This window comes from Colossoma macropomum, unplaced genomic scaffold (genome assembly GCF_904425465.1).
Source record: "Colossoma macropomum unplaced genomic scaffold, Colossoma_macropomum, whole genome shotgun sequence".
NCBI lineage: Eukaryota > Metazoa > Chordata > Actinopteri > Characiformes > Serrasalmidae > Colossoma > Colossoma macropomum.
In genome coordinates, this window is record NW_023494806.1 from 25,757,547 (window position 1) to 25,785,488 (window position 27,942).

Below are 27,942 nucleotides of genomic sequence, written 5' to 3' on the forward strand. Positions count from 1 at the left end.
GACACTCAACTGAAATCTCCTGGCCTTTAAGATTTGTAACAAGTACTTTGAAGCTCTAATAGATCCACAAAGGGTCAATGTGCCTGCAGGTTTTCATTCCAAACAAGTAGAAGCACACCTCCTATAGCTCATTACATGTTCAAAGAAGACTGAGACCAACTGATTGATTAAACAAGTAGGATCAGGTGTGATTCTACTTAGTTGGCATGAAACCTGCAGCGGCCTTTTGTGGATAAGCTTGTGGTCCCCTGATCCAAATAAAAACGCAAGGAGTAAAATGTATGTGACTGAATAAAAGTTCAAGTATTCAATTTCAACAATACTCAGGTAATTCTAAATTCTAAAGTATTGCTTGAGTAAAGTATTGAAGTACAATAAATTATGTACACAGGTACACAGTTTTCTACTACAATACTTTTTCTAAAATAGCTTAAAAAGGCCATTCAGAAAAGTCAAAGCTAAGGTCTACTTTACCGCACTGAATCATTAAAGGAAAGAGGGACAGTGGACAAGAAGTCCAAAACATTTTCAAGATTGCTGTGTCAATCTTCTTTATATATAGTTGTTAGTGTAACGGGACATCTAGCCATGATGTAAAAAGGATTAATCCATACATTTCTGGGTCACTAATTGTTGTTGCTATGGTATTCTAGCTGGCTGCTAGGTTGTTGCTAGGTGGTTGCTATGGATCCCAGGTGGTTCCTAGGTGGTTGCTGGTGGCGGTTATGATGTCTCACATGGTTAATTGGGTGTTTCTAATGGACTTGTATCATTGAAAATTAAGCTGGGAGTACAAACATTTATCCTCCATTTCATTCCTATGGGAAAAAAAACAATCACTTGATGACTGTATGAAAACTGAAGGTCGCATCAAAAAGCTGTATGCAAGCCGACAGTTCCTGATCTGACTGAACATTTTGGAGTCAGAATGGTGTGGATATCGGATATCTCAAAAACTTAAGTTAGCGGACAAAAATCTGGCGGAAGAAGACGAAGAAGAAAAAAAAGAATATATTTTAATTGTATATTTTATTATAAAAGGGTGGTATTAGAATTTTCTGCAATAGAAATACATACAGACAGTGACTAATACAGGCTTGAGCATACAAATAACAAAATATGGGATATATTCATAAATATGTATACTTGTTTCTTTCCTTTTTCTTTCAGTAAATCTTAGCAATAAAGAAACTTATTAACAGAAAGGCATAAGAAGAAACATCGTCATCCTATTTTCAGATATGGGTATGATATTTATTATTTTAAATTAGACAGTATAGTGTTCTGTTATTGTAGCCCGGTCTACATTCAGGCCTTCCTCAAGTCTTAATCGCGTTATGTTTTTTGGACCACGCTGGACGCCGTGCTCCGCCCGCTCTGTCAACATGGCCTCCTCAATGTCACTCTTCGGTTTGAGCCGAGTGTCTTTTCGAAATTTACTCACAAAAACACAACTGACTCCATTAAGGTAATAACAGGCGCTTTGCTGTGTCGTGCATTGGTTGTTGTCTTGTCTGTTCGGCTCACTGAACTGTTCCGCTCGTTTTATATTCGTGTCTGAGCTCCGGGCCGGTGTTGTTGACCGTTAGCCAGCGAGCTAACCGGCTAAGCTAGGTCAGCTCTGAGGGGGTTTAGCTGATGTTTGTTGTTCTCCAGTTATGCGTTCTCGCTTTCATTTAATGTGACTAGTTTTCCCCAGAGTGCTTTTAAAGCTTAAGTAATGTACTTTCTTGTTCTTAGAGTAATTAGTATCACTGTACGAAAACGCTGTTAGTTTGCAGTTCCTTCGTGACCCAACGTTAGCCTTCTTAGCGGCATTAACGAAGAACGGAAATACAAATACAAACATAAAACAGCGCAGATGATGTTATTTCTGTAGTTTTTAGCCAACAGGTGTAACTATTATGTTAAGTAACGGTAGTACATTCTTTAAAAAGATGATTTTTCAAAAGTTCTTTAAGAAAAGGAATGATTCTGTTTAGAATATTGAGTTCTGTATAGAGCCATTTCATCCTCAGATGGTCCTTTGCGTGGTAAAATGTTTTTTCAGATTTGAGAAGGTGTTTTATATGGTTCTATATAAACCCTTTTTGAAAATGGTTCTGTATAGCGCCAAGGAGAATTGCTCTATTCTTAAAATGTCAAACTGGTAACAATAGAAGAACCATTTTTGTTCAAAAAGCTTTTTAATAGAACCATATCCCACACTTCTCCAGCAATCTGACGAACCGTTTAGAACTCATGGTTCTAAGTAGAACCATTCACTTTACCTTCAGAAATAATGCAAATGTTAGAAAATAACACTTACAAAAAACATTAACGTCAACATACTTAACTTGAAAGCACTATTGTAGTGCTTAGAAGCTATTTGACTTCTTCCCGTTAGCCTCCTGTAGGTCAGTGTATAATCTGTGGTCATATTTAAAATGTAACCTTGAACTGTGGTTTAAGCAAGGAGTAAGACACGCCTTTAGGATGAATGACCTCCACCAGCAAGCCTTATTGGCATGTTCCGTCCAAAAACTAGCGTGTTATTTCTTATGTTCTTCCATATCCTTTTGTGCAGCATGGCATCCCTCAGCCTCATCTCTTTGACAGAATTGACAATTTTGTTTCGTCCATCGTTCAAAAGTCCATCAGTGTTCTGTCACTACAGTTCCCAGCATGCATCATGCAAATACGTCATACAACCACTGGGAATCCCTAAGCCACAAGTTCCCAACCCAGGTCTTGGAGAACCTTGCTCTGCATATTATTGTGTTTTCCTGCTCTAACACACCCACCTCAGCTCAGACGGGGCTTGCTAAATAGCTGATAAGTTGAATCAGGTGTGTTGTGAGCAGGGAAAACACCAAAATGTGCAGGACAAGTGGTTCTCCAGGAACAGTGTTGGGAACCACTGCCCTAAGGCGCTGAACAAATTTTGACTGCTAGCCACTGATCCAGAGGCTAATGAATGCATATGTGGTGCCAGCTAGTAATATAACACAAATCACAATTCTCAGCCATCTAGCACAGCTTGCAGTATCCACCCCCAGAGCACATATTCAAAGTGTGCTTTAACCTTTAAGGTACATCATTAGATGGGAGTGTTCATATTCTTTAACCCAGGAAATTTTGTTTTAGGGACAACTACAGCTCCACGATAAGACGTGAAGTAGGCATGTTCACAACAGATGTAGCAATGGTTGCATTTTTCATTTTGGCCAGAATTTCCCTTTAAGACTTTGTGGTATTTTGTGTTTGGGTTGTATTGATTTAGTTGCAGCCACTTTTTGCCGAATTCTCTTTATATAGCTTTTTTTATGAATCAATTCACATGTAGACTAAGTGTGTAAAACAAAAAACCACCGCAGGTTCTGAATCTGTCTACAGGTTTATATTCACTAGTCTGTGGTTTTTAGTACTAAAGTTAATCTTTTGTGTTTCTTGCCTCTGTGTATCAAAAAGTAAAGTCTGTTTCCATTTCTTATTTTTACCCCTACCCGTTGTTCTTGAGTGCCACCTTGCCCCTTGGAACTGAGTTACAAGGGATAGTGGTTGAAATCTTCCCCTACAAAATGAGACAAACCTCAAATAAAAAAAAAGAACATTACTTCATTAAGAGGCTGATAGCGGTGCTCTGTAGGCAACCCGGCCCGTCTTCAGTGATAGCAGGGGAGGATAAAGTTCAGCAACCTCGCTGCTGGGTTTTCATTTAATTTAGGGCATCATATGCCTTCAAAAAGGGGGGGGGGGGCGACAATTCTTTACTATTGCCCACCTTTTATTCTTCGATGATATGAAGCTGAATTCAGCTATTCGCCAGCTTCTTGTTCAGATTTTCCCGTTCCACCTTAAGTGGAGCAGCAGTTACATTCTGGCGCCTCAGACGTCAGAATTGCTGGACTATTTAAGGTGGAACAGGAAATTTAGCTAGCTAGCTACCGAGACAACAGCAAACTACTAGTGATTTTATGCTTGTTATGAAAAAAAGGACCATAATACATTGAAACAACATTAATAGAATTAATTAGACAATACAAAGACGATATAATGATTATCATAACTAATAGTGATTTAACGGAGGACATATTTACAATTGTGTAAATAGCCATCCTGCGCACCCGTCCTGCCGTGTTTTTCTGTTTTTCTTATAACACTCCATTTGTAGGGCCATGTAGCCCTAACATTTTGCCCTACCCCTCTATCTCAACAAAAATTGGGACACCCTACCCCCTAGGTGTGAACGCACAAAACGGAGGGCTAAGGGCTAAGTGGTAGGGGCAAGGGATGAAATGGGATTGGGCCCATATTCTGTAAATGCCCCTGGAATTCTTTTTGAAAATGATAATACTTTGGCGTTCATAATGCAGCAGGATCAGCAGAAGTTATTTGTATTTCTTGCTCTGCTCATACTTGTTTATAAAGGGAATGGTACAGTGAGTCTTTAAACTTGTGGTTATCTAAGATTCATGTTTTCAGTGCAAATGTTTGGTGGAGAACATGGAGGTAGGCATTTGAAGTGCTTTGTTTTTGCTTGTGAGCATTTCTTAATATCTTGTCAGCTTTGTTTGTTTTGATTGTTTTCTGGCTACTCTTCTGTATTACTGGATGTTTTGAGACTTTTTTGAGACTTAGTGTGAAACACACTAGTACCAGTACTTTCCATGTGCCAAAGTTACGACATAAATAACATTATTGCTCTTTAGTGGGCCAAAATGGCATTTTAAATACTTATACAAACTACCTCAGAGGAAGAGGCAGCTAATTATTTAGCACAATGATTAATGCATAACTACTCTATGACTTTTTTGTACAGGTGTTGTAGCAGCAGCATTCAAATACAGCATGAGCACACTTGCCTCTCCCAAGTTATTTAGGTCATAAAATTGCAATACGTTGGCAAAAACACAAAGAATAAATTGGCCGACTGCCTTTTTGGATTCCAGTCTTGGCTGATTCTGTTCATGAACCCCTAATAATTATTAAGAGAACAGTGATTTAGGACTATTTAATAAAGATGAAGTTATAATACTTGAAGACATTGTCGTCATACATGAACTGTCTCACAGAACAGAGCTCTGAAAACAAGTTGAAATGGTCAGAATGCACCAGCATAACTGTAGTGTCACATATGAAACAGCTGAGTAGAGTAAGTGCAGTGGTTTTGCAGTGTTTGCAACAGGTGGAAAAAATCTAACAGGTAAAAATAAATTAATAAAATAATGAATAGCATAGCATCAGCTGACATCCAGTCAGCTAGTTGTTACTGTGTAGTTCATGCACTGAACAATTGTTCTGTGTTTGAGGGTATGATACTCATAGTCCAAAAAGTTGATTGTGGTGTACTGTATGACGATAACGTCGTCATATTTTCCACAATTACTGTTTAGGCTGTTAAACTCAGCCAAATTATGAAAGCTGGCATGGTTCCCCCACCGCCCGTATGCTTTCTGTGTGTAGTGGAGATGCAAGAGAGGTCAGTGAGAGTTTCCCTGGCTGTTCGTGACAAGCTGGCGGCTGTACATTTTGCACAGAGTTCTTGCGTAGCTCTTGCCCCGAATGCTCTCACGGTGACTGTGGGTCGGTGGGCCAACATAAAGTGCTGTCTGTTGCTAACTCGCTGATGGGAGCATGCCAGGAAAGCAGCAGACAGAACTAATGGATCTGCGTGCTCTTCTCTCTCTTCCCTTGATGCACCCCATTCCCTAAGACAATGCATTGTGGTTGCTTTTTGTTTACTTAAGTGAGATTTTTTTTTTTGTTTGCTTGTCAGTCTCATTTCCTCCCCCAAACTTTGTGTCTTGCAGGTCAGTTAGCACGTCAGGATGTCTGGCCCAGAAACAAGAGAAAGAGTCCCAGCTCATCACGGTGGATGAGAAGCTGGTAAGAGCACAGTGAATGTTCTTTGTTTGCTGTTACTGTTTGTCTTGGTGAAAAGGTTAATTTAGCTTACTTAGGATTTCAGACTTGTCATGTTGACTGGCATGGCCTTCAAGTATAGAATGCATTTTGCATCAGGTTTAAGTAAAAGGGATTCTTCTAAAGATTTTTCAAAATTTCTGCAGACTTTAGTCATTGAAATGTAAACAAAATGTTTAAGAGTGGTTTGATGTGAAATGGTGCATTATGGAGAATTTACAGACTTTTTTTCTTTAAAACCTGGGAAAAGAAGTTTTCTTTGGGCACTGTTTTGCCTTGCACATGCCTGCATGTAGTTCTGTATGAATATATTTAAAAATAACAGTTTTACATTCAAGAACTTTCATAAGACAATGTATCAGGCAGCATATTCATAATCATTCAGTGTAATAACTTTATGTTAGAGAACTTTTTAGAGGCATTTAATACTTGTTTCCTATCGCCACCACTGTGAACAATTCTGACTCTGTAAGTTTCTCTAGAATGGAGGATTTTACATTCCTCCTACTGCTTGGTTGCCCGTGTACATCTCTGTTACTGTCTGATTACCTGCATATGTCTCTGTTGCTACCCGATTACCTGCTCTGCTTCTGACGGTTACCCGCGCGCATTCCCGCTACTACCAGTCTTCCTGCGCACATCCCTGCTACTACCCATTTACCCGGGCACATCTCTACTACTACCAGATTATATGTGAACATCCCTGCTACTGCCAGATTACCCGCGCACATCCCTGCTACTACCCATTTACCCGGGCACATCTCCACTACTAGCAGATTATATGTGAACGTCTGCTACTACCCGATTACCCGCACATTCCTGCTACTACCCGATTACCAGCGCACATCCCTGCTACTACCCAGTTACCTGCGCACATCCCTGCTACTGCCAAGATAGATATTAGATAGATGGATAGAGGGATTCAACTTTATTGTCATTGCTCAGTACAAGTACAAGGCGACAAAATGCAATAAATTAGCCGCGCACATTCCTGCTACTACCAGATTATCCGCGCACATTCCTGCTACTACCAGATTATCCGCGCACATTCCTGCTACTACTCGATTAGGTGTGCACATCCCTTGCAATACTTGATTACCCGCACACATACATGCAACTGCCCGATTATCTGCATATATCCCTAAATTCTCAATCGTTTATAACTTTTTTTTTAATTATTTTTTTATTTTGGGGATTATTTTTTAAAGCTTTCATTTCAACGTTACCGGTCCATCAAGGTTTCAGCTTCTTCTTTTTTCTTTTTTTTGTTGTCTGGTTTAATAGGTATTCTATAATAGTGTCAAGTTCTCTTTTAGTGCTGTAAAAGCCTGTTAGCAGTTGTACCACAGTTGACTACAGAAAGGCTTGTTTGGTTGTGATCGTGTCACATGTTTTTTGATGTGGAGTAACTGACTGAAAAAAATGAAATGAAAGCCTAGCAAAAAAAATCCCAGCAACACGCATTTTAGTTCTGATGCGCTTAGAATTCACACTGACATGTTTGACACTGAACCAAAAGTCACAATAACTGGGATAATATCCACCAGACTTTCTGAATCATGCTGTACTCTGCTTAAACTGAGCTTGTGAGCTTTTGTATGTCTTGTTTTATCTATGACTTGTGATATTCTAGAGCAATAAGCCATCCGTTCATTTCCATGGCTTTCCCACAGTGTGAGCGCCTGAACTGTTAGATTGCTGTGAGAACACACATCCTCGAGGGTCTTTCTGCTTTTATAAAACTTGTGTTTTATAAAACGTGTTTTTTATCGAGTCTTCATAATGGCTTTACCAAAAACCCCTAAACATTCAGTTTTATTTTTTACCAATTCAGAGCATATGAAGAGATGATGAAACACATCCATCTGTAGAAACAGTGTCAGAAATTCACCTGTTGCACATACCAAAGAAGGTGTGTACAGAGGGGATGATAGTTTGTTTAGTGCTTGGCTCTTTTAGACGTCTTTAGTTTGTTCTTTTTAATTTCATATTCACTAGGTAAATATGTAATTGAAAAGAAAATGGGATAACTACTATATTTAATTGCTTTAAATGGCTATGAGTTGACTTATTTAATTGTATTTTTTTTCATAAAAGCCTCTGAATACTGCTGGACCAACTTGGGTAGAAACAGTAGATAAAGGAGCTGAAGTAGACAGAGCTACACAGTACTATGTAAATATATGAATATAACTGTAAGTAAATGTCAGACTGGTGAAACCTCTCATTAACCTGTCATAATGGTCCTGTTTTAAATAGTTTCTCATTGCATCAGCCTGCTGTGTCTTTTCATTAGCTAGCAGTATGTACCTGTTCATCCCTCATGTGATTTCTGTTTGTGGCACACTTCTCTAACTCTTCATAGAAATTAAATTGTATATAGTTGTTTGCAATTGTAAGTGACAGAAAGTGACTCAAACCTTTGGCTTGACATTCCTTAATTTTTTTCTAAACAGATGATGTTTTTGTTTGCATTTTGATTGGTGGGTAAGTGTACTTTTCTTATCATTGGCCTAACTGAAAAAAAACTTAAAATTGGAGCCTGAGGTGGGTGTTTGGGTGCAGATTTTTTTTCTTGATTGTGTGTCTGCTCCCCACAAGTCCAGCCTAATTCAGTAAAGGCTCTCACTTCAAATTTGGGGCCGCCTTAGTAAAAAACTGATCAAGGGCCCCCCAGAAAGAATGGAATGAAAAGAAAAACCAAGACTAGACAGACAGTAGCAGCTTCGTCTGGTAGGAAAAGGCTGTCCATTTAGTGTTGGCCACAGGGCATTCATTCCTGTTGAGCTGAGGAGGAGCTTTGCTTATCCGTTGAATAATTAGGTGCTTGTGAGGTACAGAGTCCATCAAAAGTCTCTTTGCAGTGTTTATAATAGTGGAACTTTTTTTGCTTTGCAGTGACTTAACATATTAAAGATACATTTAAATATGAAGCTGTTTAGATTTTGCCATTTTTCAACATCTAAAACTGCATACCTGAAGGAACAACAGACAAAAGCCCAGTTTTGGGAATGATACCAAACCCCACAAATTGTATCCCCTTCTTGAAAGTGGTTTTAGCACTTATAAGCACCCGTTATTATTAAATCACCTTTTAAATCACCATTTTCAGGTTTGGGCCAAAACCTGATTTTTTTCAATATGTACATTTGATATATGTGAAAAAACGTGCTTTTTCTTTAAGCAAAAGAAAACTGTCAAATTGTTATTTAAACAAAACTTGCTCTTCATACCAAGAAGGAGAATTTGAATTCCAAAAAAAATTTAAAGAAGGAAATTTGTCTTTAAACTTGATGGGGTAAAAACATGATTGACCATGTGACTCTGTTAAGTCACCAACTTACAGTTGAGGTCTTCCTAGGATATGTTGTTAAGGTTATTAAATCCAGTCAAATTTTAATTATTTTCATTATTTTAATAGTAATTTTTTGCTTCTCATCATTGTCGTCATCATCATCATCATCATAATATCAGACTGCTTTATCGAACATCGCATTTTATGTCAATATTGTGCAACCCTTATCTTGGGAATGGTTTGTATAGTTCTGTTTAACACAATCCATTGTATTCCTAAAGTGATAATCACAATCATAAAAAAACTCAACTATGCAGCTCTCAAAACTGGATAAGCTGCCTTGTAACTAGAAAAAATGGATGATTAGCCAAACCGTTTGAAATGGTGAGATTTCTCGGTCAAGTACGATAATGATGGACAAAGAGTTGTAGACTGAATGGTGACAGTCAGCCAACATTACTTAACGTGAGAGTCAAATACCCATGCTAAAAATTCAAATATGGTAACTCATTAGTGAAGACATTACCTGGTCAGTTACCGGAACAAGGAGGAAATATGAAGCTATAGTTAGTCGCCCTCTTATTTATTTTCTTTTCCATCTTCATTGGAGCAGCAGTTACATGTTACTCCATTCTTGTGCATTTGAAATGGAACGCAAATTTTTAATAAGAAGCTGGCAAACAGGAAGTCAACTTCAGCCTTGTGGAAAAAACACTCACGTCTCAGCAGCTACTTTGGTGCCGATTTTGAATGAGCAAAACGAATAACTCGCTCTGTTGGAATGTTAATAGCGGTGAACGTAACATTCTTCCACTGGCCCCTGGGCAAGTAGATCAGAGTTTTACTGGCTCTTTGTATATTTTTACTGGCCTGGGGAAAAAACACTTTTCCATAAAACTGTTAAATTATGAATCGTAAACTGCAATGATTTGTCCAAACAACTAAGAAGTGACTCTTTTTTTTTTTTTCTTAGAACATTTTAAATAAGTTTATATTTATTTTTAATGTATATTAATTAATATTTAATTATTAAATTTTTGCGTTCATTCATATTGCAGCACAGTCATTCTGCTCTATGTAGTTCAAATTAAAAATGAGACGTGTATGCTGGGGTGTGTGGAGTTTGTTTAGACAAGGACTTTTATTTTGAAGGGCACTAATACAGGTGGAGTGTGGGAATCGAGTGTTGGTTTAACAAACTGGCAAGCGAGTTAGGCAAAGCTAACTTAAAGCTGAACCCAAAACGGAGCTCTTAATTAAAATAAAATGGACGAAAGCAGGCTAACTTCACTAGCCAAAGCCACATCTTAAGCTGAATTATATAGAAGAGTGGAGTGGCGGCAGACGGGGCAGTGACCTCATTGACTGATCTGTGCACTCATAGTTCAGTTGTGTTTTTGAGGTGAGGGGCAGAAAACGCAAACAAATGAGGCTTCGAGTTGAATCTCTTCTTAATGGCAACAATACTGCAAGTTGCTGAAAACGTTACAGAGGGCACATTATACCTAGCAACAGTCCTTTAAATGAGCCACACTGACTGTCACTGGCAAGAACGGGCTAGCGACTGGTCAAACAACTTGCCCGACATGCTTCTTTTACTGGCCCCAGGCCATTGGGCTACTGCTTATGTTGAACGCTGATTAATAGCTACTTATTTGCCGATTTCCACTGTTCGGTTGGTTGCAGCAAATCTGACCACTCTGAATAGTTTATTTCAGGTGAAGGAGTGTAATGAATGTGATAGAAAGGTAATGAATTGAGTCAAAGCAGCATCCGCTATAAAGCATAAAAAGCAATTCCTAGAAATATTGAGGCATAAATTGTGCAGTTTACATCCTAAACTCAGTTGAGGCTGTTTGGCACCATTTCATTTGATGATTTCATGCTTTTACCACATGAGCACTACATTAGCTGCTTTAAAATTAATGTTAAACTCTACTCTTCTGGTTTCTTACTGCAGTGGCCTGAGGCATTGGTTGATGCTTTTCAGTGAGTCATTACACAAGCAAAAGATGTCTATTAAATAGATAAAATGAACTTCGTAATGATGAAGAGTGTCATTATATTACATCTTACTAATGTCATAACCAGAGGAAGCAGTATAAAGCTTCATTACAATAGTAACATTTTTCCTTGTACTTTGTCCATGGCCTTCTTGTTTTCTAGGAACAGACTCTAACAATTGTTAGATTTTCAAAGGGATATAAACCACAGTGACTTACTACATCTTTGATGTATTGCCTAATAACATCAGTGCAGAGATTCCTATCACATTTTCTTTCATTTGTTTGGAGAGGAAGCTGATAACATTGCTGTTAAATTTCAATGTCCTTGTCTGACTGAGATATGAAACTTGAATTTCAAAATGGAACCAAAGTCCCAAAGTGTGTGTTCATGTGAAAGTGCTTGCATATGTACCCTATTGTGAGCAGTCAAATGTGTGGCATATCAAATGATGGCAATTAAAGACGTGCGTGATTGTGGTTGAGTGCTGGCACTCTCTCCCACTGGTGCCTGCCCTGGCTTGCTTTTGTTAGTAATTACTGTTTGATTAAGCATTCTGAGCTGCGAGAAAGCCTGCATGGCTGGCCACTGATACACAGCTTTACATGGTATGCCTGAGCCTGGGCGGAGATTACTTAAAAGAACAGACTCAAATCTGTGATTTGTGAAGTGTTTTTTATTCTCACATTTGGTATACAAGTAACTTATATATGTATGATAAAATGCCACTGTATTTAATTGCATTCCAAATACAGCCCACCCCTGATTTAGACAGCATGCTCATTAATCTTTATTGCAATATTAGTCTTTGGAATATTAGTATTGCAGAAGGCTAAAATGACATCCATGGTGACTGATTCTGTGGCTGTTGTGAGGATATTCTGTGGCTGTTGTCAAGGTATTCATGTAATACAACAAATGTAGATAATTTTGGTCAAGACAATACAAGCCAGTGTTGAACTACGTTTTTAGTGTCGCAACGAATATTGCAGTCGCAATATGTACCAATAGAATATACTTAGGTGTTTAATGATACTCAGCCCATGATTCGATTCACAATACAATTCACAATTAGTTTGTGCATCTGATCCTAAATGTAATTTAATTCAATTTGTGAAGATCTCCCTCATCACAGATGTATCTAACTGCGCCCGTTGAGATACCATTTTGGTAGTCAGTACTATTACAAGTGAAATTGTGCAGTTCACAATTCAAAGCAAACATTGTGTAAACATTAACACTTGAAACATACGGCATAATGGCATTTAGTACTTGAAAAGTAAACCTTGTTATTCACGTTTATTGTTTACATTATTCAAGTAAACAGTATAGTTTCAGCAATATTGTGTAAAAGATACTCCTTGGATAATAGTAGCATCAACTTGATGCTGAGAAAGAAAATTGGGGAACACTTTTAGGAATACAATGTCTATAAGAACCATTTAACATTCGTACATGCTATAATGCATTCATAAGGAGGCATAAACATGGCTGTAAATATTTATATAAATGCATTACACTTTATAGCCACGCTTACTATGCATTATGAATTCTTAACAAGTAGTCTTAAAAATAGTGTTCATAACATATTATAAGAGCCTGAAAGTTGTATTTGTCAGCTTTAAGCAAAGTGAGGCATACTATAGTAAAGCTACTCCAAATATTAAGAATGAGGCTTCAGGTTGAAGTATTTACTGAAGGATTTACTGAAACCCTGCAACATAGAGTAATGCACTTTACAAATCTCAGAAGGTAGTGGTGCCACTAGTAGTATTTTATCCAACTGGAGATGGATCGTTCGGTGTTTTTGGGGCCGGGGCCAATGCCAATCACCTTTCAGCGCGACAGGACGATAGACGATACTGATCAAGGGCGGGGCTGGACTCTTAAGGCTTATTCACCCCAAGTATGTTTTTTTCAGATTAAACAAACGGATGTGCTTTTAACATCGTGGGACCTTCGCACCAAGTCTGAAGTGTTTTTCTGTCTGAACACTCAAACTTTTTTTTTTTTTAAGTACTGCACCTAAACTGTGTATTCCCATTCTACAAAAAAGATAAACAACATGGGGAGTCCCACAACCTCTTACAAGAGCAAGCTGAAGCTGCATAACAAGCGATTCTGCAGGTATTTTCACAGGTCAGTGAGGGATTTTGCTGGCCAGATACACAATCTGAAAAGTAGGAAAAATCAGAGTAATGGCATAATAGATGGATGGCCAAACAACTACTTGTTTATATGCTGTTTATGCAGTTACTGCACACTGGTTGTCGTTGTTTTTAGTGTTTACAGGCTCTCTATAATTTTTATAAATCTGTTATTATGATACATGTAGTTTTTCTGTGAGATATGTGATGTAATGTCATATAATTTGTCATAAAGAAATCGTATTGTGATTTTGCCCACCCCTACCTACCTGACTGTGCTTCATATTTTTCCTTTTTTTTTTCTTACACTCACTGACCCCGGTAGTAAAAGCTGAAGCCTTGGTGGATTATTAATACAGTTCAAAGAGTGATATTAACTTATGGTAAGGCAGCGAGGAGATTTACCAACACCAAGGATTTCAACTAATGAAATCTCATTCACACCTGAAGCAGCTTTATAGAGCCTGTCAAAAAGAAAATGCACATCTCATTGAGACAGAATGGGAAGGAAAGGTGTTGGGAGCTTAGAAAATGTTTAGTGGAGTGCAGACAGTGGAATAGGTTTGTGCCAGCTGTCTGATTGGCATGCAGTGACTGTCCAGTCTGTTTGTCTCATTAACTACACAATTCCCTTTTGGTGGAAAACAGTCTGTTTGTGCCAGTCCCTCAGACACAGTGTTTTTATTTATTCATTCACTGTAGTTTTCAATGGTGCCTTGCACTAATTTGGCACTCTGTTGTTCTTGCATAGAATTGCAAATTTCAGCAGTCTAGCTTGTTTTCTACTGTTTGCATTTAGACCCGTTTTATATTTCTTTAATTTTTCCACTCAAAAAGGCCAAAGAGTTTGTGTAATAGCCTGGGTTTAGCTGTACAACCTAAGGTAGAATAAAACAAACCCATCACTTACCTGCAAGTCCAATTCATTGCACTGATATCTTACACCAAATAGTTAATCCACTTTATAAAAAAGGATCATACTAGAAATTCAGAAATTCGGATCCCACTGGTGTGAAAACTAAAAACGGTTGACAATAATAAAAAGTAAGTTATATATAACATAAACTGAACATAGTAAAATTAGTGAAGTATGGAGGCTACAGTATATGGCTGCAAGGTCCAGAGAATGGTTGGTCATCCAGGGCAATGAATAACAAGATTTTGTTTAGTTTAGCTTTGTGCGTTGGTGCTATTGTTTTGAATTTTTTGTTGTTGTTGTTTTTTTTTTTTTTAAATTTGTATTTATAGATGTACTAGTGAGTACTCTCCTTTCTGCTACTGTTGTTCTGCTGTATGCATATTGACCGGGACTTGTTTTCAAGTGATATCAAACCTGTAGTGAAAAAGTTCTTGGGAGTTGTATCCCTTCTTGATGCTTGGTATCAACAGTGAATACAAATTGCTTGTCTAATGTTCCTTGTAGAAATTGTGAAATAGTTCCACACAGCTGATGTTTTTACTGTTGATTTGCTGCTGTTTGTGTGCAAACGTGCTAACCAGTGCAATAAAGCTAAGAAAAGAAACATCACTTTTAATCACTATTTCTCCTTGTCATTACTGCTCAAGTTACTTGTAAAGTCTTGTATTTTGACCCTTCGTTGTAGGCCTATTTTTTTTTAATCAAGATTTTCAGCCTTTTTTTGTCCATTTTTCTGTCATTTTTGGTGGAGGGAATTTCAGTGCATCCCTACTAATAAGCAAAGAGTGCCATCAGTTGCACCATGTGCCATTCCTGGCCATCTTCTCGAAGATGACAAGAAAAAAAGAATAACGAGGACGAAAGCCAGACGTCTGTACAAACGTGTATGGCTGAGTTGGAACACTAGGGCACCAAGAGTGGCACTTGTTCAGTTTTAAGCTTTATGTACCAGCATTTTATATGGTGGCCTTTGTCCTCTCAGGCTATTAATACTCAGGTGCAGTACAGTGGAGACCTCATGTTCTTGAAGATATCTTCATGATCCATAATTCAATTGAGATTCGCCAACAAAGACACAAATAGTACTGCAAAATAGCAAAATAGTGCTGCCCATTTAAAAATCCGAGAAACTGCACATTGAATGTTTTTTTTCCCTCTCAATTGTTTTTTTTTTTCTTTAATTTTGATTTATGTAAAAAGGAACAAGAGGAAAAGTCAAACAATTAGAAATAAGGTGATTTCATTTTATAATGACTAATATCCAATCAACTCCTTGCTACTTTGGAGTTTACTTGATGGTCTAACACAAAAGGTTGTTACTCTAAATCTCTAAATTGTCCAGTTTTCTAGAAATACTGAATTCTAGAAATGTTAAATACTAAGTTGCCTTTGATGTGCTCAAAAATTCATGCATATCACAGTGCAGTTGTTTGCGATAGCCATAATATATTGTCACATGGCCCAAGGTTGTCTGCAGGTTTATGTTAATGGGTCCATATCATGGAAAACCGAATATTCCTTAAAGAGTTTAAGGTAGTACATGAACTACTATTCACTCCCAAGTTCTTATGGTCTATAAGTGGAAATAAAGCTACAAATACAGCCCGTACTGAATTTGCTGTTTTGTGATGTCCCGAAAACCAACGCATTTACCTGAATCTGCCTGTTCGGTCTACAGCAGTTTAGGACCACTCACTGGGCAGCCCACTGGCCTGCTTTTGGAATGAGGCACAGTACAGGGCAGCCAATCAGAACAGAGCTCGTTTACATATATAAGTCTTAAAGGCACCGTAAGAAAAAGTCTCTTTAAATCTAATGAATATAGAAAAGAAGAAATATGAATTATTACTTTTTAAAGTACATAAACTCACATAAATGTTGTAAAAAGGACCTTAAGAAAATTAAATGTAAGAAAATGTAGAATATGAGCCATGTAAGCGTTAATTTGTTCTGAACTTTCTGTAGATTCTCTCAGGCTGGCTGGCAGACAGGTAGAGAAGATCCAGGCTGTGAAACGGACTATGCTGACCTGTCCTCCCCCTTCTCCCTGCTCTCCCTACACCACACATCTCAAGTGTCTGTTTTGTCTAGTTGAACCTAATACCAGGTGCTTGTGCAAAAATTTCAAGGCTGGACAACTAGGTCAAAGGATATGGCTCTTTTGAAGAGAGCCTGACAAGAGGCTTTGTGTATTAGCCGCTAAATGGTATTTCATTTACTTAGCACTCAAGAGAAAGTAACCTTTAAAGCACCCTTCAGTGGGGTTGCCTCTGTGTGGCCCAGGAGCAAAACTTACTTCAGCTGTACCACAGTGTTCACTCATTTACACAGCATGCCTTGCTTAAAAATGTTCTTTCCTTGTCTTCCCCCCCTTCTTTGGTTAATGTTGTAGGTTGGACTTGCAGTGCTCTTGTGTGTGATGCTTAAAAGGATAGTAGTCATGAATGCACTCAGTGAGATGGATTGTAATTGTGTGATGCTTTATACGTTCTGTCATTAGTCACATACAGGTCTAGAATAGACACTTCCCCTGCATCATGAATATCATTTTTTGGAATGAATGGCTCGTGTTAGAAAGGCTGCTTTTTTAAGCTCAGGGTACATTTTGTTTGTTTGCCACTAACGCAATAGTGATGTAGGAGTGTTTTTGTTGGGGGGGGGGAGCGGAAACAAGAACACAAAGACATGTAAAGTATTAACCAGGAAAATGGCAGTGTGTTTCGGCAGCGCATTTTCCCCCAGTCTTTGGGTATTTTTGGATTATAAGTCATTATTAGTGATGAAAGATATTACAGGAATCATATCTGTATCAGGAGATACTTAGTAATTAATTAGCGGCATCTGATATATAATAGGCCAGTATTTCACACTGATTCTTTCAGCTTGCAGCTCCAAGCACTACAAGGATATGGGATAAACTACAAGGGATGCCATGAACTCTGAAGTGAAAGACTACATTAATGTTAATGTGAACATATTCAGATTTAACATTCCCACCCCTTTTGTCCTAGATATAGTCAGTATGTGACTGTAATGTGTAAAAGTTCATTGTTTATTTATTGATTTATTCATTAAAAAGCCATGTTATTAAAAACAAAATAATTTTGCTGTTTCAGTGAAACAGTGAAAATTACAAGAACAGTAGTCAAAAATTACATAATTTCGTAAATCTAAAAAGATTTCAGCTGTTCTGCTGTCTAGATGTCATTCTCATTCAATACTCTGCACATATAAGGAACAGGCTCTAAGTCCAGCATCTTGGAATAACTAGCTTGTTGAAGTTCCTTGTTTATTGGCTTATAACTTCTGGTCTGAGAGGAGGTAGCCAGTCCGACTTGTACTGTTTTTTGGCAAAGTGTAGACACACTTAAAATGATAAAAATATAAAAACTTGCCTCAATAACTTAATATAATGTGATCTGTGAAATTTTGTTTTCGTTGTTTTTTTCTGCTTTTTCCTGATGCTGAAAACTTTATAATCTTTTAAATTGATAACTTTAAGCATTTTGACTTAAAGTGAAATATGTGAAGGGTGGTCTCTGATTTTTACACAGCAATGAATGTAGAAGAAAAAAATGAATATTTGACAATTAACCAGGATAATGGCAAATAATATTTTTTATTTAGTGAGAAAATACTATTAGAAAAAAGTAATAGTTTGATGCAGCTTTAGAAATAACTGAAAAAAGGAATCCATGCATGTAATAAATTAATGTAAATGAATGTAACATTAATAAAATACAGCTGACGCTTCTGCTGATCATTTTCCCTCTGATGAGGTCAGTGCACACATCTGTAGATTTTCTTATCACTTTTTTCTTTCTTGTCACTTTACCTTCAACTTAAAAACTGTGATGCTTTTGGAGTGACGTTTTAATGACATTTTCCTAATATTGACACATACATATGGTACCACTTTGCCAGTTAACGTAGCTATGAATGCATTCTGTCCCAAAAAGTTTTTTTTTCTTCTTCAAACAGCGCAGATGGCTTGTGAGTAACACTTGAAAAGCACCACTGTTTTGCCAAGATACAAGCTTTTTCCGCGGACGTTGCCTGCAAACAAACAAACAGGTGGGACGTGGCTAATAGGATGCGGAAATGCCTCTTCCCACACACACACTCTGTCCGCCCCACCCTGATCCCTCGCTGTAATGTGAGAATAGAGTTGACCCTCAGCACCAGCTGCACCCTCCTTTCACTCACACAAGTAGTACATGTTGTTTGTTTCTAATAGTGACCCCGTATGTCCAGTCTGTAATTAGCCCAGTCCTCACACTTCAAAGATGACCAAACGGGATGTATTGCGCAACAGACACGTCTCGGCTGTTGAGGTTAAAGAGATAGTTTGGTGAAAATTCCGATTGACATAGTTTTGCACTTACCTCAAATGTAGTCGATGAGTCAAGACATGTTTGTGTCTGAAGTTTGCCTCTTTAGTTTTGCGCTGGACCTGAGGTAGCTAACTTTGAATTGAATGGAAACTTGTAGATTACCAAACAGCTAACTGCACACCAAAAAAATTACAAGCTACATCTCAAATTGACTTGCTTATGTAGTTTCTGACACTGTTTGCCATACAGTTATCTTAATAGTGTTAACAGAAATGTCATGTAGACAATAACAGTACCAGCAGCCATGTAAGACCCTGAGTTTTGTCCAGACTTTTGTCTAGTTTTATAGACAGCAGTATGTCATTCATTGTTAGAAACCACATAAGCAAGTCTCTTTGAGATTACATAACAACTCGCATTTTGAAGCGAGTAATAATTTAGCTATGTGGTTTGCATAGTGCTAATTGGTTGGCTCCAAGCTTCCATTACTCGTTGGCTACATTAGCCTTATAGCTGTGCAAAACTGAAGAAGCAAAGCTCAAACACCAAAGTGAGCATAATTAGTCCTGTTTAATTGGATTTAGCGCAGTGTAGTATGTGAAACATTGTGAATACAAGTCATTGTATTCATAATTTTTGATGGCATTATTTAATGTGGCATTTCTGATTCTTGATCATTCTTTAGTAGTTCATCTTAAAGTATCATGATATATTTTTGCCATATCGCCCACCTCTAATTGAGACCCCCAACTCCTTTCACCCACAGATTTTTGAACTGACCGTCTGGTTTGTACACTGCAGTGTGTGTGTGTGTGTGTGTGTGTGTGTGTGTGTGTCTGTCTCTGTCTGTCTGTGTCTGTGTCCTAGCACTCAACATGTCTGAGAGAGGTCAAGCCTCAGGTAATAACATCCTGATAGCAACAGTGCTGAAAGCCCTGTTTTTCAAGTGAACACACGAATGAGTGTTGGCTGTGGGGATCTTTTAATGAGGTCAAATTAAGCACAGCTTTAAAAGATATGTTTGCAGTTTTTGGATGTCTTAAACTGAACATAGGATAACCCTCCCATTGCATTAATAATGGAAAATGGTCCTCCCTAAGTACCGTAAAGGGCCAGAGAGCTCACATAATAGCCAGAGATTATTTGTACAATCTGACAGGGAATAAAACAAACGTTAAAATCTGCTCGTCCAGAGCTTCACTTACATGCCATGCTCAGTGAGTGCACTGACAGTTATTGATCATTTATTCACAGCTCCTTAGTAACTTAATCTTCGTGTGCAAGCAGGCTGAGTGGACGTCTGATCAACATCCAAGTCTCTGGTGTTTATTCCAACTTTAGTGATTTTTAATGTTCACTATTCTTTTTGGGGTTTTTTTTTGATCCGAAATTTAATTCCGTTTAAGGTGATTTTAACTTGAGGCTTAGACTATAAAGGCTTTCGTGTGAGAATGCCAGTGAGGTGTATTATTTATCTGAATTCCATGTCCTGGAGTGAGGCGCTGGATCTGATTAAATTACATGTGGACTCCAGGCCTGTGGAAATCCATGAAAAGGTTCCACCTGTATCTGATGGGAATGACTTACTATTCACTTTCTCATATATTGTCGTCAGCTCCAGTTCAGAGCTTGCCATCAGGTCGCCCCCCCCCACCCCCCCGTGCTGCTTTACAAGTCGCCGGTGCCCTCCTCCCCTCTCCCAGTCTGACCGGGCCTGCGATTGCCATCAAACGGCTGTGCGATTGGAGCACTGCATGTGTGTGGTTCTTACAAAAGGACCCGTCCCAAAGGCAGCTGTATAAACTGTACTTCACTAACTTAATGGGCAAAGGAGACGTTTACCTGAGAACCAGAGCCAACTGAAGGAGTTCCTTAGGGGGATTCCCACAGCACAGCACAGCACATGTCTAGAAAAACAAGGATGATTGTTAGGGTCTTCTGAACTGCAAAACATATGCTTCGCTCACTGCTCTTTTTCAAGACAGGGTGCTAGTCTTGGTACTTTTATGGTCCTGGCAAAAATGTAATTCCTTAAATTTTCCTTGTTTGGTGTAGAGGTCTGCACAAGGCTGGTTCACTTGCAGGTCCTGCATGATCGGTGAAATAATTTGCCAGAGGGGGTTCCTTTATATTCATTTTCACAGCAAGTAAACAGCTAACACATTTATCTACTCATGCAGGTAGATGTTATGGCTTGTTGGGTTGGGTGTGTGTGGACTGTTATTGGCTGTTTGTGGAAGTGCAGGCAACAATCAAGCAGCAAGTGTGCCACAGAGGAAAAACATGCTAGTAATTGTCACATGCAGCATACACAAAATGAAGCTGTATAATCTGTATTATATAACATTTAATGCTTTTTTCCAAGAAAATTGTTTTTGCTTTTCAACCCTCCTCAGCTATCAGTTTTGGCTTTAATTTAATTTTGGCTGACTTGTAGATGCTTTGTAGCGCAATTAGCTAATAATATAACGATACAGATAAAAGCTGTTGGCTGCTTATGAGTCCACGCGATGCTTATTGTGTGGCGCCACATGCAATTCTCACTGTTTTCTTTGGCGTAGACATGCACAAAATATTTACTTCTTTTTTTCAACATTCAAATGTTAATTTTTGTGGCTGGGTGTGTAGAGATATGATGGGTCTGGAGCCTGTTACTCTGTGTTGCGGGGGGTTGCGTGGGCATTCTCTGTGCCAGTGGTACGGATTACAAAGGCTAAACATGGTTGGGTACAGAGAAAGACTATAGGCCAACATTGGCAGGTGTGGCCAAGCATGAGGTATGGTTAAAGCAAGTGGGTGCAGGCATGAACAGCACTGGGTTTTGCAGGCGCAGGCGGACATGATATGTGGGTGAAGTGGGCGGGTGTAGGCATTAATGTTAAAACTCATGCAGACTTCTAGTTTGTTGCTTCTGTAGTTTTTTAAAAATGGACAGAAGTATGGGCAAGGTTCAGGCTTCAAGATGTCTACTACTGCTGTTTTAGCCATACAGCATATTTATATAGAGAACAGTGACAAAACGTCTGTGCATTTATATATCATACAGTGACAAAAAACACAATGACGTCAATTTGAGATGACTTAACTCTACGTGGTTTGAGGTAAGTGTGTGATGGATTCTTTTATGTTGCTGTTTAGTGACTGTGATATATTATTTGCTTGCAACATTAGCTTTGTAGCACCAGTATAAAACTAAAGAAGCAAACTTTGGGTGTGAAACACATCTTGGCTGATTAACTACATTTAGCATAAAGGAAAAACTGTAAAGTAGACTTTTGGCTGGGCTATCACTTTGTTTTTGTGGCTATTGGAATGTCAGCACCCTGTTGTTTGCATTACTTCAGCACAAGCAATTTATTTTGAATTTCATTACAAGGTTGATGGTCCTTTCCAAATAGGAAAATGTTCATTCTGGTGCTTAGATAAGTTAGTTGATAGACAGATAGGTAATAGATAGATAGGTAGTTACATAGATAGGCAGATAGATACACAGATGAACAGACAGATAGATTTCTATTGGTTAACATGGGCAAAGTTAGGATTTGGGTATTAAACTTTGTTTTTTGCATGCAAGCGGGGTCGCATGGAAGATTCTCTCGTTTACATAGAGTTAGCAAAGCTGCCGGCCAGCCTCAGCTCCACAGCTCTTTCTTGAGTGGCTCGGCCCTCAGTCTGCCACTCTGAAAGGCTCCCATGCTCTTTATTTGTTGAGGAGCCAGAGGTGTCAGAAATATAGACACGCTTTCACGTGACGAAGACTTTGCCAGCTTTTCCTCCCCCGCTCTTAAGCCTGGCATTTTGTCTGCATACCAGGGATTGTAGGGCCCTGTGAATAGTGTCAAACTTCATAGTTCTCATTTTGCTTCCTGTACATGGAAGGAGAAACGTGCAGCGTTTCCCTTTGTGGTTCCTTTTTGCCCTTCGTTTTTTTTTCCCCTTCTCTTCCCAAGAACCATATTTAAGCCACCGTCACCCGCTTTGTGTATGGCCCATTGTGCTCTCGCCTGTTGTGCAGATCACCCTCCTAGTTTTTGTTGCCTTAATGTATGCAGGCATAAAAGTCTAGACTACCTTTTTTCATTGCAGGAACAATGAAGATTTTTTTTCTATTTTAGCTCATTTGGACCCTTTCAAATTCATTTTCATATTTGACTGAACACAAACTTGAGGTTTTTACATCAAGTGCGCTTACAACCAGAGTGAGTCGCGTTGTGCAGTGTGCTGCTGTTCTTGGCAGCAGCGGTTTATGTAACTTACGAATGCTTACCATAGTCTGGTTTGTTAATCCCATAGAGATAATGTTTAATCCCTGCGTTTGTGTCTGCAAGAGTGATTGTCATTTGCACCTCACTCAGCAATATTGGGTATGGCATGCCAGCCCCTCATTGTCTAGGGTCAAAGTCATCATTTTTGAGAAGCAAAGATTCAGCAAATGAACTGCCTAAAAAACAAGGATTTTCTGCAGGAAATGAAGGCTTTGTGGGATGAAGTCAGAACATATTGGCTGTTGTCATTAGAGTGCACTCTAGTTGATCTTTTTAAACATTAATATCTTTGTTTACTATCATTGCCCACAACTGAAATAAGCTTACTGAAAACATCCATTTAGTGTCTCCCTGTTAATTTACCATCATACTGACACAGGAGTTTTATCCCCTGTTTAAAATATGCCAGATAAACAAAACTTTGAATTTGCTTCTGTGATGCAAATTAAGCTGTTACCTTTTCTTAATTACCTTTTGCTGTGAATTAAACCTGGTTATCTTTTCACATATATTTCCCTTAGAAAGACAGACTCGTTCATGATCTTGCCCCCTATTGCACGAATTAGGCCATAGGGTACTGTATAGTCTCTCTGGTTGACTATTATTCAGTCTGCCCAAATGTTATGCGAACACTCTCTACACACCAATTTGTTAGGGTGTCTTTGTTCAGGGTTCATGCTAAAGAGCCCCTTTTACAAAGAATCAACTGGCAGATGACAGACAATGATAAAAATTTGATTCTTTGAAGTTGTAATGGCCATTGAAATGTGTGAAGAAGAATTGAAAGGAGCGCTGCTTGTGAGGCTCAGAACCTTGGGTGGTTACCGGCTGCGTGCTGGGAGGTTTGTGTGTGTGTGTCGTCGCCGACTTCCCAATGCTCGTCAGCTAATTCCCTGAAGAATTGGGCCAGGCTTTCACACAATCTTTCAGCAGAGGCCTGTTGCTCAGGACCATGGTCAGTTAACACCTGCTTTTTGAACAGATCTTAGTTTTCACACTACTTGTTGCTGGTTGACATTTTCACAGTGCGACTTGATTAAAATCGATAACTTGATTTAAAAAAAAAATATAAACAATTCAAATTTACTTGATGTATCTTAATGAATCAGCAGTGATTAGTTGTCAGTTACTGTCCTGTATATATTAGATATTGTATCTGTTGGAGAGTAAGATAAAGTTGTATGCAAAAGTTTGAACACCCCTGGTCAAATTGCATGTTTTGTTGATAAGTTAACACGTCCTCTATAGTGAACAACCTGAAATATGGCATTTGTCTGCAAAAAAATGATGGCATTTTGTGCACAATTGCTATTTATTTGCTGAGTTTAACATATTGGAGAAAAATGAAACATACAATGTACCATAAGTTTTTGGCACAGCCCACTTTTTTTGTTAAATTCAGCACTGAATAATCAAAGTTGGTCAAATAAAAAAGAAAAGAATGAATATTATTTTATATATATATATATATATTAAAAAAGGTATGTAAATTAGATCCTGCGGTATACCAGTCCTTTAAACAATAAAACTGGGATGTCACCAGCCCTAATAACAATGATGGTTGATAAACAAATGATTGTTTACTCTGTATTGATACTTAAAAATACAGAAAGGCACAAAACAGTACTGGTAATTTGCATATTAAAATGTGTAATCTTGTATTAAACAGCCTGCTTGGTTTCAGAATCAATTAGCCTGCCTTTAATAGATTTTTTTCCTCGCTTCATTCTTCACCTAATGTAGGAATTGGAAGTGTTTTCCTTCTGCCTTCACACCTGAAAGCGCAGGTTTCTGGCCTGTGACTGAAGCCCTGTGGTGAAAAAAGAAAGATCACAATGGACTGTCTCAAAGCATTTCGCGTGTGTGAGAAATTAGCTTGTCTAGACAGAGTGCGCGTCTACATTCAAAAGGAAATATTTGGGCTTTTATGCCCCTTAGGTGTAAGTGCGTGAGGGCTGCCAAGCTCTTTAATGCTGCTGCTTTTTCCCCCCTTCTTGGATGCTTACCACTAGCTCAAATTTGCATTTTACAAAGCATAGACTTTTTAGACTCTTTTCCCAAATATTTTTCGTCAGCCAGAAAGTACCTGAACAAATTATTACTATGTTAAAATAAAGTTAATCGCCATGCTTTGGAGATCTACAGTAGTTCTCTTCTTTGTTCCTGCAGGACATCACAACATTAACTGGTGTTCCTGAGGAGCACATCAAGACTCGTAAAGTGCGCATTTTCGTGCCCACCCGTACGGCCATGCAGTCAGGGGTCCAGAACACCAAGAAGTGGAAGATGGATTTCGACACCCGGGAGCGCTGGGAGAACCCTCTGATGGGCTGGGCCTCCACGTAAGTTTACTAAATGAACTGAATGAGCGCTATCATTCAAGGATTGAAGTGAAGACACATACGCTGTCTAGGCGTCTAACGAGACACAAATTTATTTATTTATTGGTAGTTCCCAATTTTTTAAAATAAATAAATGAAATAAAAAATAAAAGATGAAAAAAAAAAATCTGCGTTGCATGTTGCACATGTGTGTTATGGTTTGTAAAAATAAAAGTACACAAAAAGAAATTACAGACTATAAAGCTACCTCTCAAAATTAAACAAACTGACCTTTCAAAGTGTGTGTACGATCAGATCTTGTGTTTGTATAGGCAGTGTAGCTCCTACCTATTGGCTGAAATGAGCAAGAGAGGTTTTTTCTAATGTGGCTAAATCACTCCCAGCAAACTGGGATCCAGCAGTCTTTAGAGCCGAGTAGAGGGTTAAATCAGAAGCTATAAATATCTATACGGAGTGAGTTATTTGTTTCGCTCATTCGGCAATAGTAGTAAGTAGGAAAAGTAGCTGCTGAGTCTTTTCTCTTTTCTCTATTTGGCAGTTTCTTTTAAAATGTTTCATTCGACCTTATTTGGAAAATGCAACTGCCGCTCCATTTAAGGTGGGACGGAAAATCTAAAAAGAAGCTTGCGGGTACAAAGCTCTGGTAACTGACACATTTCGGTGATGTCTTCACAAATGAGTTAGCATTGTCGAAGTATTAGCATGGGTATTTGATCCTTGTGTTGAGCAGTGTCGGCACACTGTCACCGCGTGATCTACCACTCCAGAGTGTTCCCAAACAGGAGATGAGTGCAAGGATGATTTTGCTTGTTTTAGTTCAAGCTTACTTCATGTGGTCAGCATTTCAAACAGCTTGGCTAGTCAGCTATCCAAGGTAGGCTGTTTTTTCCAGTTTTGAGAGCTGATAAACCACATTTGTGGTATCACTTTTAGTAAGATCATGGATTGTGTTTAAATAGAACTATAGAAACCATTGCTGGTTTTAGGCAGTTTATAGTGTTTTTTTATTGTTTGATTTAAAAATATTTTTAGACCATTTTATACCATTAAACTTCAGCTGTCCATTACATTAAACTTTTCATGACCATTGGAATTACTTGTTGGTCTTAATCTTGCTTTAACATTTTAATAATGTTAAAGTAAATTAAAATGTAAGACAAAAAATGGAAAGCTGCTGTGGGAGGCAGTTTACTGAGGTTAAATCAAATTCATGCTTCGAAGTGCAGTCAGAACAAGAAAAGACATCAAAGAAAAGCAAACTCCTTTTGACAGCAGCTTCGCCCTTTTTTGTATTTTTATGGCATTGGTGTCTAGTAATTTGGTGTGTGGGTTCCTTTGGCTGTAGATCATCATTTCACCCACTGACAGTTTCAGCGCATTAATGTTTCATCCTTTCATCCTAACCTTATCTTGATGTATGTCTTCTACAGAGCCGACCCACTGTCCAACATGGTCCTTACCTTCAGCACCAAGGAGGACGCCATTGCGTTTGCTGAGAAGAATGGTAAGCTGTTTAAACATCAGTCTTTTCTAAATCATGACAGTGTTTCCGTGTAACGCTGCACTGTCAGATTCTAGCTGGAAAATGGGTTTCCCAAGGGAAAGATCACTGAAAGAATAGACATGTTTGTTACTTAAAGATTTGCTTTTGTTTTCACCCCAATTGTTCGTGTCTTGTGTTTACTTTCCACATCAACACCAACTGGCCGCTCCCAAATTGATTCCCTAGAATATACTTCCCTAGAAGATACTCGTTCATCGTCTTGTTTGTTTTTGCAGGTTGGAATTACGATATAACAGAGAAAAGGACGCCGAAGCCGAGATTTAAGTCATATGGAGCAAACTTTTCCTGGGACAAAAGAACTAGAAGATCTGCCAAGTAGACGATCAGTCACTGATAACTGTTGCTGTTATCTGTAACAGTCTTGTATAAGTTTTCTGTATCTATATCTAATAAAGACTCCTGGAGTCAATTACACATGTGCCTTTTTGTTTTTTCCTATTAAAAGTAGAAAGAAGTGGTTCAGTCAATAATGCTAATGTTGCAACCAGTTCATAAAAATAGCCACCATTTAGCATTGGGATAGTAGTCAGGGTGGACTATTTAATGGTGTACTTCTAGTGACTACATGTACTTAATTAAGTACATGTCTTAAAGGGAAGTGTTATTAATAATAGTTATGGACAAAGGCTGTATTTGATCTTACTGCTGAAGTTTCAGAACTGCTTGTTCTTCAGAAAATCTGCAGTAACATGATATTTTCATTTTCTTGGAAAGTGATTATTTTTTGCCAGATATGGTTTTGTTTTTCTGCTTCTTCAAGAGCGCTTAAAGCTTCTGAAATAGGAGAACATTGTAAGTGTCCAGCTTTGAAAGACTGAGAGCAGGTAGGTATGTTTTATCTCATGGTACTCTAGGGTATGACATGAGATGAGGAAACCACCTGTTGGAAAAAGCTTTGTCTTCTCATATTTACATAACTGCTGTAACATATTGCACAAATCTGCAATTCATGTGTTTTTTTTTAACACTAAATTGCACTCAGGTGCCTTTTTTTTATTACTAAAAGCTTTTTAAACTTTGAATCACAGATGCAAACAGAATCCGTGCCATTGAGGAGTTAAAAACAAATGCCCTCATTTTTCCTGTGGAATTTCACTTGTTTCGGTCACAATACTCTGGCCTATTGAATCTTTATGTAAGTTTATAAACTTTTTAAGTATATAAAGTC

The 27,942-nt window shown here is 38.3% G+C and overlaps 1 protein-coding gene across 1 annotated transcript; it reads left to right on the forward strand.

The window, feature by feature from the left end:
* The first annotated feature begins 1,348 nt into the window (after positions 1-1,348).
* Positions 1,349-27,188, forward strand: ndufs4 (NADH:ubiquinone oxidoreductase subunit S4). Its single transcript, XM_036598670.1, has 5 exons — positions 1,349-1,468; positions 5,793-5,868; positions 25,038-25,210; positions 26,641-26,714; positions 26,990-27,188. Exons 1-5 carry the CDS (start codon positions 1,386-1,388, stop codon positions 27,091-27,093), a joined length of 510 nt encoding a protein of 169 aa, XP_036454563.1. The 5' UTR covers positions 1,349-1,385; the 3' UTR covers positions 27,094-27,188.
* The last annotated feature ends 754 nt before the right edge of the window (positions 27,189-27,942 follow it).

Excerpts from the sequence above, each read along its gene's own strand:
- ndufs4 (XM_036598670.1), top strand. The coding sequence starts at position 1,386 with ATGGCCTCCTCAATGTCACTCTTCGGTTTGAGCCGAGTGTCTTTTCGA. Across the intron at positions 1,469-5,792 it reads ACACAACTGACTCCATTAAG|GTCAGTTAGCACGTCAGGAT; the intron begins GTAATAACAGGC and ends TGTGTCTTGCAG. Across the intron at positions 26,715-26,989 it reads TGCGTTTGCTGAGAAGAATG|GTTGGAATTACGATATAACA; the intron begins GTAAGCTGTTTA and ends TTGTTTTTGCAG.